General features: G+C 40.9%; 1 protein-coding gene across 1 annotated transcript; it reads right to left on the reverse strand.

The window, feature by feature from the left end:
• Positions 1–12,119: 12,119 nt before the first annotated feature.
• Positions 12,120–13,064, reverse strand: LOC144710915 (uncharacterized). The gene is made up of 2 exons (XM_078584758.1): positions 12,528–13,064; positions 12,120–12,389 (listed from the first exon to the last, which is right to left on the reverse strand). The coding sequence occupies exons 1-2, from the start codon at positions 13,062–13,064 to the stop codon at positions 12,120–12,122; spliced, it is 807 nt and encodes a 268-aa protein (XP_078440884.1).
• Between the last annotated feature and the right edge of the window lie 551 nt (positions 13,065–13,615).

Below are 13,615 nucleotides of genomic sequence, written 5' to 3' on the forward strand. Positions count from 1 at the left end.
TGCCGCTATCACCACCAGCGATCGCCGGAGCAGGTAAAATTTATATTTTTAGTATTTAAAAATTATTAAGAAATAAGTAAAAACCATAAAAAATAGAAACAATTATTTCCGCGTTTGAAAATTCCAAAAAAAATAGGAAAAATCCAACAGATTCATATAATCAATGTACCTTCATTTTAACATCTAAAAAATCCCCAACTCTCGTTTTTAATATTCCTAGTGGATTTTGGTATAAATTGAATTCCAGAAAATTCTAAAAATATTTATTTGGCTTTTTTAGTAAAAAAATTTAGTGTAAAATATTTTGTGTTTTTCTTCTTCAATTTAAATCAACGGAAATTATATAAACTACCTCAAAATCCATAAAAATCCAAGAAATTGTATTTTTCACTTTTAAAATCTTTTTCTTCATCCCAAGCTTGAGAAAAAAAATTCTGAAATCAAAATTTTGCCTCTCTTTGGATTGACCCCTTATTTTTCGTATATTACTTATAGAGTATTTAAGTGGAAAAATTTCATAAATATTGTTGGTTAAGTCTGAATCATAACGATGACATAAAACCCCTAAATTTGGACTTATCAGGCCTGCATCCTTATCGGCTGGCTGGTGGAGGCTGTCGACGAGGGAACCACAGATCAATCCAATGGCCCCGTGGGGGATCTCTGAATCGGATCTGACTCCTTGGAGGGTTGAGAGAACCCCTCTCGACTCCCTTAAAGTGAGGGGGTTTAAAATATGGGAGACGACAAGGACTCTTGAAGATAACCTAGGAGTCTTAAAAGGTGTTGTGACATGCTTCTACCAGCTTGAAGGATGTTGAAGAAGGCTAAGAAGGATCAGAACTCATAGAATCGCGCTAGGAGAGAGGAGAAGGGCAAGCAAAGAACACCAAACTAAAGTGGAAGACAAATGGCGTTTCCAGTGGCCGCTCTTTGAATCAGGGTGTTCTGTGCTTTCCAAATTCCTTTGATCAATTTTCCAATAGTATTATCTCCATGATCTGAAAATAGTTCATTGTTGGTTGTCTTAGAAACCATAATTTTTTTTTATCAATTTTAAACTTTGCATTTGTTGAGGCATTCTGTCAAACACTTGCAAGGTGTTGGCAGAAACATCAGTATTTTATGAGATTTTTGTCTATTAAAAAACAATTATTAAATATATCTATTTATATAAAAATTATTCTATCATTCTCAGCTTTTCTAAATGTAAATCAATAAAAAGTATTAGTTGAATTTCATTTCCTTTATCTCTTTTTATCCTCTTACTATCTCTTATGACTCTATATCTCTCTATCTAATTACTTGAATTCCTCTAAAACTGAACAAAATTTTTTTATCTCTCCTCTAAATTGATGTAGAATTAAAGATAAAAAATCAGATCTTGAATCAGAATCAAAATTTAGTGCTAATTTCATTCAAAACCAACTTCTAGGGCATGTACATTTTGCCCATGCCTTGGCGTTTTAGAATAGTTCAAGAAGAAGATTGAAATACAAATCAGAAACTTACAACTTTGAGTGCAGAATCAAGAACTGTCGACTTCCAAAGCATCCCTTGTGTCATTCCTGGCCAAATCTTGGAGAGAGCTTCAAAAAGTGATTTTCGCCCATTTCCAGACCTCCATTTAAAGATCCAACCGTCTGGACTGTAGAGAAGAAAAGACGAACCTACCCTCAAAATTTCAGCCCAATCGGACGTCTAGATCTCAAGATATCAAGGTTTTAGTGGGGATTAATCTAGGCCGTTGGATGTATTTATCTCTCCTCCAAGAAGGTAGGAAAATGACATTTTTCTATTGGTTGGAATATCTTGTTCTTGTTTTCCCCGTTAATCGGCAATCATTGGAGAATAATCTCTCTCGTTAATCGGCTAGGATGATGCCACGTCGCCCCTTTTCTTTTATTTTTCTTTTAAAAAGCAGAAAACGACAATTTAAGCCGTAATGTTTGACCTTTTCTTTGTCGCCTTTTGCACCACGTCGTCCTGTTTAATAAAAAAAACCATTAAAGACAAAAGAACACTTTTTTTCTTTTCATCATTATTAATAGTATGCAGTCGATTTCCCTGTGCATTTAATGCACGCGGCGAATCGACTGCGGACGACGTCTTATTTAATTTATGTGTCGGTTAACGCATGCATTAAATGCACGTGGTTAACCGAATGAGCATACGAGGAATAAATGCACGCGGAGATCGATTCTCCGCGTGCATTTATTGCACAAAAAAGGTAAAAAAAACAAATATACCTGGCTCACTGCTTTGCCCTTTTTAAGACAATCATTCACTCATTATGGCATCGCGAATCGCGATGCCATAATGACCCAATAACGCTCTCTCTCTCTCTTATTATTTAATAATAATCATCCACTCATTTGCCCAAATTTCGGGCGAATGACGTGGATGCCCTTTAATATATATAAATACATTATAAAATGCCAAATAAATTAAATATGTATTATTTATATATGTATTATTCTGGGCTATATAATGGTAAAAAACTTGTATAAAAATATGGAAAAATTCCAGAAAAATTAGGAAAGCCCTTGCCAACCTTTAGCCAAGTATTTAAGGACCTGTAAAAAAAATATTTCTTCACTGAAATGAGGTTAAATTTCATGTAAAAAATGATAAAAAATCAGAAATAATAGTAAAATCAAAGTGTAAGTGATTTATCTTCATTTTTATATGATAACATGCAAATATAATCATTAAAATACATAAATATAATGTACAATTCATTAATTAATCATGTTAATTTGCAAGTTATCACATTGGCTAAAATTTTCTGTGTCATCTGCAGTCGACATCTCAGAAATTGATATATATATAAAATAATAAATTAAGTACTTATTAAACGTGTGCCTTGGTGACGAGTCATTGTGGAGCACATCAACATGTTTTCAAAATTTATCCAATCACATGATGCAACACATGTGCCACAATACTTTAATTTCATAGAATTTAATAAATAAAAATTGATGGATTTTTAGCTCTATCACGTGCCTTTGCATATTAAACATTGCAATCAAATTTTGTCGTGTTGTTAATCCAGCCCTTTTTCTATCGATCCATGCCACTGCACCTATTTTAAAAATTGAAACGTGCCAGCTCATGATTTTCAAGTTCAATCAAATACATGTCAGAATGGCAAAAAAATAAGGCCAAAAACATGGAAATGGTTCCCAGAAAATAAAACATAATTCATAATATATATATATATATATATTTGTACTATAAAAATAATAGATATCTGAATTTAATGTCATGAATTCTATAAAAATGTATTTAGGATCTAGAAAATTATATTCTTTCTGAATATGATTTTGAAGAACATCCATAAAAATAAAAAAAGATCCTGTAAAATCAGAATATCACTTAAAAATAAATTGAATCATTTTAGGCTTCACGACATGCATTTACATAGTCTCTGTAAATAAATTTGTAAGTTTCATGATATTAACCTAATAGTTAGAATCTTATCAGGAAGGAAAAGAAAACTACATATTACCTATTCCTCGAGCTTGTGCATGTTATGTACTTGTCTTAATTCCTTTTTAAACATAAGTGGACCTTGAGGCAGAACAAGAAACCCAAATTAATGTGGTTTGTATCGTTGGACTATAATGATTGAAGGGGACTGGTTAGGTTTTTGCCTAATGTGGTTTGGATCAAAATTCAGTAGAGGGTGTTATGTTTTTTTTTGGGTTTTGGTCTTTATTTCAAGGATAAGCCCTATGAAATACCAAGTGTAGTGTAAGGATGGATGTGTAGCTTGCCCATAAGCCCACTATTAATTTATATTGATGAACCTTGTTTTTAGGAACATAATTTATGTACATCTTATTTGATAGGCTTAACTCCATCCAAGTTGGGACAACATAATATTACACCATCTAAATTAAATGAATCTTGTTAATAAAAAAGGAAATGTTGATCATAATTTTTATTCTAAAAATTTAAATAAAAATCATAATAAAATAATATCCATAAAATTTAAATTATTTAAACTATTTATAAGAATTTCATGTAATTTTAAATCATTTAAATCATTTGATATGCAATTCATTCCTAAATTACTTAAACTTTTAAAGTTCTCATCGTAATTTTGATGAGTAGGGCTCAATATGTATGGCAACATGAATCCTTGATGTATAGTCTGTTTTAAAAAATGTCGATGAGTGTGGTCATTTTAAAACAGATGCATAAACTGGAGTACAATGATGGGGTGGAATCCACATAGATCTCGGATTGACTGTGCCAAACTAGATTGAGTTGAACACAATTATTGATTATGTCAAACTATGTACCAGGCCATGCGGACGGCATGCCGGATGTTGCCATGGTGTGCAAAGCACCAAGACGAATGGTAGGCACTTGGCATGTTCCTAAAAGTGGTGCTATGGCGCGTAGGCGCCAAGGCTTGTGCCATCGAGCAAGGTGATGCCAATCAGGACGAAAGCGATAGAGGTGTCACTATGGGTGCTAGAGGCATATGGGGCGTCAAGAGTGGGCTCTGAGCACGGTGGTGCTGAGGATGGATGTCGGGGCGTTATGTAGGACCAACAGGCAGATGCGCCGAGGGCAAAGAGACTTCCGCTGCAAAGAGACGTTTGTTGCTCAGGTGGAGGCTGCTCAATGTTCCTGCCCAATTGCTAAGGCATGTGCACATTCAATCCAAGCTTTTTTCTTAGCTCCAGATTTGAGCGTGTGACATCGAGCCAAAATTGCAATGCTGAATGGATAGTGTTTGTATGTTACACAAGACATACCGCTTTTCAGGCCTTAATAGTCAACTCTAAGAGAAATTAATTTCCAAAAAATTGGGAGTTTGGATATTTTAATGGTATAAAAAACCATTTCCTTTTGAAGATGGAAGATCTTTTTTTTATTATTTATCCAAAGCCACATATATCCTGGAGAAAGCATAAGATTTTTCGATGATGGTATTTAATTAGGAATGACAATAAAATAAGAAATCATAACAAAAAATCCATAGCGATAGGGATCAGGAGATTTACCTCTAAATAATTACTCCGATAAATGTCATCATAGATCGCATTCCTCCTATATACATTGTTGACCAGAGGGAAATAACCTGGTCAGATAAGGCAACCATTATGAACTGGTGACCAGTCGGACCGGACCAAATAGGATTGGATATTTAGGACCGAAAATTGGGCAGACTAGACCAAACCGACATCGTAGGTCCCCTTATCTTAGGGAGGACTGATTGATCGGGCAGGTCTCGTTCCATGGATCAAACCCGACCAAAACCGGAAGTAAATTTTTGACTACTAATTTTACATTTCTTTGTAAAATTATAAAAAATATGAAATCCAAATTGCTAGAGATGTTTCTATTTAGCTCAATGTAGCCAGGGCATATTTGACTCTCTTCATACGCCCATTTGATGAATAGGAGTTCTTCATCGAGAACCAATCACAACCTCTTCTTATATTGAATGTTTCTTCCTTCTCTATGTACCCTGAAAGTTCTCCATGAAGATAGAGAGATGTAGAGGGAGAAATACCTGGAAAGGGAAGAAGAGGGTGAGGGGGGAAAGAAGGGAAGGGATCAAAAGAAGCATTTTTTTCCTACGGTTATAAAGCTGGTTATGTTGATAATCAACATAATCTTCACCATAACTTTTATACTTTTGACTTTGACATTAACTAGTCAATTTGACTTGATTGGGACCAGTAGGGACCAGAATAGTATCAAACTCTAAGGTTTAGGCCTTTGGTAAAAATTTTGGCCAAAGCAGGATGCTGCCCCCTTGCCGCTTCCCCCCACCATGGTAGTTGTAGCCCCTCCTTGTTGCTCTCAGTTGTGCTTGTTGGCCCCTTGCCATGCCGCCCACCCTTGCCAAACCCAATCACCACCCCTGCGCGGTACCGCCCCCTTGTTCCATGCCCCACCCCTCTCTTCATTGCTCCCTTGTTCCCCCTCCCACCCTTTCTCTTCAACGCTGCCAGTCATCCTCCCCACTGCTCACGGTTGCCACCCACTCACAGTGCCGCTTCCCCCTCTTCATCGCTCACAACCCCCCCTTCTCACTACCCATTTGCGACATCAGGCTTCAACGACAATGATGATGTTGATGTCAGTTGTGAGTGACGACTAAAGCTAGCTATCGGCGGATGGAGGTAGGCATCGACGGCGACACCGGCAGCTGTTCTTCATGCAGCAGCATGTCCTTGCGGCGGTGAATTGGAGGCGATGGGTTGTCCAGTGAACATCTCCCTCGAGGCTACTTTAGAGAACAACTGGTGCATCAAGGTGCACATGTACCGTGGGTAGGCGTGGGTAGGCGCGAGCTGGTAGGTACGGTGACACGGTGACACAGGTAGGCATGGTGACGAGCTCGACGAAGAGCACGAGAACAAAAGCAGGAAGGCGTAGCGGCGGGCATGGGTAGGCGAGGTAGGCGCGGGTACGGGTGGCAATGAGGGTAAGCCCAGTGGGGGGATCGACATCAAGGCAGTTGCGAGTGTGACGGTGAGCTTGGCAGTGGGAATAGGTAGGTGCAATGGCGAGCGCGACAACGGTTTCTGAGCTTTCCATTTATATGGCGGTGACGAGGCAACTGGTTCGTAGTGGCAGGCATGACAATGGGTGCAGTGTCAATAGGGAGCGATAGCGCTGCAAAGGCAAGCGACGGCAAAGACACCGCAGTTGGCAGTTGGCGGTTGGGCGGCTGCAGCAATGGCTGGCAGCGTCAGCTGCCAACTGCGATGCCGACATCGGGCCGCTGCTACCAGCTATAGCCCTGGATGGTGGCGGCGACTGCGGCCGTGGCTTCGGCTGTCTCGACCGCAGCTGTGGCCCTGTCGGCGTTCGGTGGCCGTGGCTACGGCAATTGCAGCTACGGCCCTGGCCGGTGACAGCAGGTGTGGCTCTATCCGGCGATGGTGGGTGCGGCCACGGCTCGTTGCTCAGCTGCGACTGGCGTCCACGTGGCAGACGTGTGGGCGGGCTGACAATGTCAGCAGCAACGCTCAAGCAAGGGCTACGACAAAACCCTAATTTCCCTTCTCGAGGGCAACTTTTGTAATTATCTTAAACTCTAAAACTAGAAAAACAACACCTAAAAAATAAACCAGAAGAAACCAAGAGATTACATTTTTGAACTCTTTTTCTTCTCTTCCTCTTACAATGGGCACCCCCCCATATTGATATGGCCTTTCCCCCCTTAGGAATAAAGGTAGGAAGACCCAAAAAAGTGTCATATAGGGGCCTTATAAGAGAGAGCTCCACATACATGCACATACATGTGCTCGCCTACACACAAAAATATAGGAACATACAGGGGTCCAAATATGTGTGAACCAAAACAAAGAAATAAGATCTTCTAGGCTAGATGGTCCTCCTTGATTGAAACTTCACAGCTGAAGAAAATATACTTTGTTTCACTTCATCCGATTACTTTAGAAGGATAGGATTATGTAGTATTGGCTAATGCCAAATCAAAGCTTAGTCACTGAAACTGTAGATTTTCCCCATCAATCTTGAAGATGAGGAAGCAGGTACATGTCTAGCGTTGGTCACCCAAATAGGAAGAGGATTGTTTTGATAAATTACCTCATAATTTAAGCATGTGTTTGGTGTTGTATAATAAATTTTTTTTATGTTACCATTGGTTGAACACATCCCTGTCAGAAGAAACTCTATGTTGCCCAAGTTGAATCTATTAACATCTGTATTTTATGTCCAATGTTCATGGGGATATGATGACATGCATTCAGATAATGTAACAATACACTTCTTCTCATTATTTAATGCTGATGAGAAAAATAAATCATTAATTCTATGATTTTTACACATATTTCGATGTCTTAATTTATTGAACTAGAGACCAATTTTTCCTCCACTCAATGTTCTTCGTGGTTTTTTATTTCACTTGTATACAATTTAGGAAATGTCCATGGGTTTAGAACTTTCTATTTATGGCAAAGGACCGTTGGCAGAACCCGGCCAGCGGTCGAGTTTTTTGACCTCCTCTAATTGGTCTCTGGGGTTCTCGCACCTGCCTATTCATAAGCTTGCCCCCCCTGCTCTTTGACCCTCAATAAGGTCACTACTTTTTATTGATTATACCTCTCTCCACCAACCATTCCAGCACCATGCCCTTGCCCTTCCACCTCCATCCTCTCAACATCTACAAGAATATTGAGATTGACTTGGTTGCTGAAACTCATAAACATGGTGCTACATTGACTAAGATCAAGGACCCTAGACTTCAAAAATTACACACTCTAGAGGAAAATGGGGTGGCAGAAAGTAAACTATGCTATATGATCAAAACATGTCTCTTCATGCTTCAGCATGCCTCCATGCCTCACAAGTGATAGGAAAATGGTAATCTCAACTACAGCATACCTCATCATCCAAATGTTCATGACTATCTTAAAGAGCGTCCCTTAAAGAACCCTTTTAATTCATGTCATGATGAATCATTTCTCCAGAATTTTGGTTGTCTATATTACCATAGTTTGTGTGCTTATGGCTCTAATAAACTTACAAGTCAATCTGAAAGATGTGTATTCCTCAGTTACAGTTCACACATCTTGGTTATCGGTGGCTATCCCTGAATCTGGTAAGTTTTCATCTCTCAAGATGTTTTATTAATGAATCAGTTCTTCCCCCCCCATCACGACAGTTACCATTCAATAAATTTGTGGGCCAAAATTTTCAATGCCCCCTATAATCTTCGCCCCATCAACTGATTTGACTTCCACATCTCCCAACCTCCAGTAGTAGTAACCACCACTTTTCCTCCCAATATCATAGTAAACCTTAATGTGTTTTGTCGTCAATAAGAAAACTGGATTTTCCACCAAGTAGCACCAAGATTGTTGTACCAAAAAGTTGGTGGCCCTAATAGAGTGATGTGTAGATTTTTAAGGAATGATAAGAGACATCTCATTTATACAATTGCATTGGCCAGAAATTTATAGTCTTTGGGACATGATCTTGATTTGTGTCAAGGTACACCAGGCAGCCACTAGTAGATTTCTGATCTTTGGGACATCCTGCCCAATGGGTATCATTGAAGACACAAAGAGTAAGGTTAGAATGGCAGGTGAAGAAGTTACCATGTAGGATACTTCCCTTTGAGTATAAAAACATGTGCTTAAGATGCGCCTAGACAACAATAGTGGGGATGTGCATTTTATGGCATGCTTGGATAATGGTGAATGAGATGTCTGGTTTAGTGTGTGTAAGATACTAGAGTTCACCCATAATGTTTTGGTCGACACTCATGTTGGCGTATGATGTGGAGCAATCAGGTACTTTGATAATAGAGTACAGTGTGGAGTTAGGCTTAGCAAGCTCTAAAAGTTAAAGCATATCTTCGAACGTCCAAAAGACTATTTGCACATAACCCTTTAGGCCGACTTATCAATCTATATTAAAACTCTAGAGGCCTAGTAAACTTTATTAGCTAAAGTAATTAATTAGATACCCCTAATCACTCCCTCACCTTTTATTCTTACACGCATTCCCAATTAAGTGTCTTGAGTGATGCTGATTGGGCGAGGGACACTCACGATCGACGCTCAACCAGCGGTTATCTCATCTACCTCAACACCAATCTGTTCTCTTGGAACTCCAAGAAACAAGCCCCTATCTCAAGATCCAACACTGAAGCCGAATACAAAGCTTTGGCTAATGCAACCTCGGAGCTCATTTGGATTCAGTCCCTCATGCGAGAACTTCATCTTCATCCAACTACACCACCCATTCTATGGTGTGACAACCTTGGAGCCACCTATCTAGCTCAGAATCAGATTTTTAACGCACGCACCAAGCACAGAGAAATTGACTTCCACTTTGTTCGTGAACAGGTGGCGGAAAATCAACTTCAAATCAAATTTACATCGAGTCAAACACAATTTGCTGACCTCTTTACCAAGAGTCTTCCCATGATACAATTCCAGTATCTTCGATCCAAACTCAACCTCACACCCCAGCTGAGCTTGTCGGGGGATGTCAAGACACCTACTAATGACATGTCACCTAAAGCCCTTAACGTCACTATGCCATCAAATCCCATCGCTGCAACTCTCCCAGACATGCCACCACCGACATCATTACCGACGGGTCCCCAGACACACACCATCATTAGTGAGGGGTCCCCAAACAAGCGCTGGTTCCAGAGAAACCTCTCTCGATTATAACCAGGGCATTGTGCATCATGTATTCGACACTATCTTCTTCTTCTTTTATCTTTCATCATCTACTAGTGGGGCCCTCTCGCAATGCTCGCATGGGGTAGAGAGAGAAAGCCAGGCCATCCTCATCTTGGGAGAGAATAAAATTAGTATCTCAAATTCTTTAAATCATAAATGTAAAAATAAATCATCGTCAGATTCTGAAAACTTCACAAATGAACAAAAAGGATAAACCTGTATAGAGAGAGAAGAGAGAAAGCAGGGTCATTCTCATCATGGGAGAGAACAAAAAAATCCCATCTTCAGCCCTCAGACAAACCACATAGAACTAAAGCTCACAGACGGACGATGTAGAAGAAAGTAAAAGAAGGTTCTCTCGTTTGGGTTACACGCCGGGGGTAGCATAGACGATGGGTGACGGAACAGACCTCACCTGGTCCCTCTACAACAGTCTCGCCCATTCCTTCTTCGCCTCCAAGCTTCTTGCCATGGCACATGCATCAAAACTCTGTAATTCAGATCCCACAGGACAAATATCCGACTGCCATGTTAACAAAAATAACTCGAAATAAATTAGAATATAATATTACAATCTATATCGGGTGTATTTTATGTCTTGATTTGGCGAATGTTTCTCACTCGTGGTCAAGGATTTTCCTTGGCCGTTGGCAGAGGAAGGCGGGGCAAGAGAGGAAGAAGCTAACGGAGAAGGCGGCCCCGCCAGACAACAGATCGTAGTAGATGAAGCAAAAGGTCTTTTTTTGAAGGAAGAAGCTCTTTTTCTAATGATCGATTTCGTGCAGCACGGATGAGGGAACAACTTCCTGGAAGCTGAAATAAAAGGGATGTTAGTTCTGGAGGATTTTAGTGATGAGAAGAGAGTGAGAGAGATTGAGGGTGTACAGAGACCGTAGACAATAATATAAAGATGCATCCAGATTCTTGGCGGCGACGTGGTTGCACTGCCACTCGTCTTTGGTGGTCTCGCTGGATGACAGATGGCAATGGACAAAGCAAAAGCTCTTTGTCTAAAGGAAGAAGATAACGGAGATGGCTCCGTGGTAGGGAATGATGAGATTTTAGAGAGAGAGAGAGAGAGAGAGAGAGAGAGAGAGGAGTAGGAGGGGGGAATTCGTAAGGAGGAGTTGCTTGCCTTGTTACCCATGAAGCCCATGGTGCCACATTGCGACGGCGGAGAAGCTCAAATGGCAGAGAACATTCCGCAGGCTTTTTCTCAGCCACACGATCAGAAGGAATCACACCATTTGTCAGCTCGTCGTCTCTAAAGAACTCCTCGGATTAGCCCTCTCTCACGGGTGGATCTTCTGCCCCCACGATGACGATGATGTTGACGATGAGGACGATGATGATGATGATGATTGGTTTAGTGCTGTGCGGATGAAGGAACAGCTTCCTGGAAGCTGAAATTAAAGGGATGTTAGTTTTGGAGGATTTTAGTGATGAGAAGGGAGAGAGAGATTGAGGGTGTACCTGAGAACGTAGAAGCTCTTCTTCTACCACCTTCTACCTGACATCTCCTACTGGAAAACATCTGTGTAAACAACGGTAGTCATAGTGGGTCGGTTCGCATTGTTGGACTGATCTGCGTCCTTGAGAGAATGGCGTAGAGATGGCCGTGAGTGAAAAGTGAATTTGGCAGATATAACCCCATAGTGTCGAGAGTCTGACCTTGGGATTTGTTAATCGTTATCATGAAGGCAAGTCAAACTGGGAACTGAAAGCGCTTGAATCAAAATAGAAATTTCACCATAGAAATTTATGTGGTAGGAGATGGACTTCACCATAGAAATTTCCTTGGGTGACGATTGTGGATTGGAGCATTGTTGGGAAAAAGCAGTGCACTCGAAGCCTGCTCCCGTTGCATAGACCTTGCAGTGTGTTCAAGTTTTGGAGAAGGATCATGATGCACCCAATCTTGAGTCAGAGCTTGTGGAGCGGCATTGTCGCATCATCAATCGTGTTCAGGAACTCGGTTGGGCAGAGAGATTCGTTGTCGACTTTGCCAGGAGGGATAGCGTTGAAGCTGAAGTACTCCATCACTTCACTTGGAACAACGTCGATCACCCTGTTGTTGACCTTGACCACATCATCGTTCAAAGGCGTCAAAATCATCTTCGCTATCAACTGAGTTGTGCCATTTTCAAAGGTGCCATAAACGTGGGCAATTAGATCAGGCAGAGAGGAGATGCGCTAAATCTCAGTTGGAAGATGGACATCAAGGTCAACGCGTCCTTCTCCGACGGCAAGTAAAAACTTGCTCCACGCTTGTTGGTCGGGTGAAACGTGGATGTCGGTTCAGAGGCAAAAAACAAACCAATGACGCCATACATCACTTCGGTTGAGGGACGAACTGATGATCATTGAGCGTGAGCCTTTCGGTATGGCTGGAAGCATTTGTCTGAAGTCGCCTCCCATCACGATGAACTTGATGTTGAAAGGAACACTTTCCAAACTTGGATTGATGGTCTTCATCACATCTCGAATAGATCGCTTGAGCGTCTCGTAAATGTGGTAGTGCATCATTGGAGCTTCGTCCACAATTATAATGCTTGCGGACTGAATTTGACGGCCGATCTTGGAGTCAGGTGAGATTCCACACATTGAGATGTGATTGACGGGAATCAGAATCTTGAATGTCGAGTGTAACGTTCGCCCTCCTTCCAGAAAAAGCGTCACAATACAACTTGTCGCAGTCGATATGGCGTTGCGGCGAGAGGCCTTGATTTGTGCAAAAATAACTGAGTAGAGAAACTTCTTCCCAGATCCACCGGGCCCGTCAACAAAGAAGACCTTGGCCTCAGCATGTTTTGTTGAGTCAATGGCTGTGAATACTGTGTCGTACATTTGTTGATGTTCTACGTTCATTATGCCTTGTAAATGTTCTGCCGCAAAGATCACATGTAGGATGTTGTTTCCTTGGTTTGGCCCGCATTCTATATCTGTTAGTTGGAGTTCAATGTCTTGGGGCAAAGCTGGGAACACTGCGAGCGAGGATCCGTGGTAGAGGATTGACTCAAGCGCGCCTAACACTTCTTGTCATGTCACTTCAGTCACTTGCGAAGCGCCGTTTGTGAAACGGATGTCCTCCAACATGGCGTCAAGGTATTTCTCGAGAAGCACGTTTGGTTGAGAGTTGTCACAGTAGAGTAGCATCATCGTGAAGAGCTTGCAAACTTGACGGGGAGAAGCAACGCCTGTTGCCAATGCGAGATCATTGTTGAACTCTTTGTCAGAGTGGAGTAGGCCACGTGCTTGAGCAGCCCTTTGATACGTGTCATAGAAAACACCAACAACGGTATGCAAATCTTCATAATACGTCACTCCTAAAACCTGATGAAGTATCAACCGGAGGTAGTATCGCATACTACCACGAGGATGAAGAATATCACTATTTGATCTTACTTATATTATGTCTG

This window comes from Wolffia australiana, chromosome 13 (genome assembly GCF_029677425.1).
Source record: "Wolffia australiana isolate 7733 chromosome 13, ASM2967742v1".
NCBI classification, from domain to species: Eukaryota; Viridiplantae; Streptophyta; class Magnoliopsida; order Alismatales; family Araceae; genus Wolffia; species Wolffia australiana.

What these genes read in the sequence shown, in the direction of transcription:
- LOC144710915 (XM_078584758.1), bottom strand. Translation starts at nt 13,064, where the DNA reads ATGAACGTAGAACATCAACAAATGTACGACACAGTATTCACAGCCATT. An exon ending in CGTCCCTCAACCGAAGTGAT is followed by an intron (nt 12,390 to 12,527) that starts GTATGGCGTCAT and finishes ACTGAGATTTAG; the next exon opens with CGCATCTCCTCTCTGCCTGA.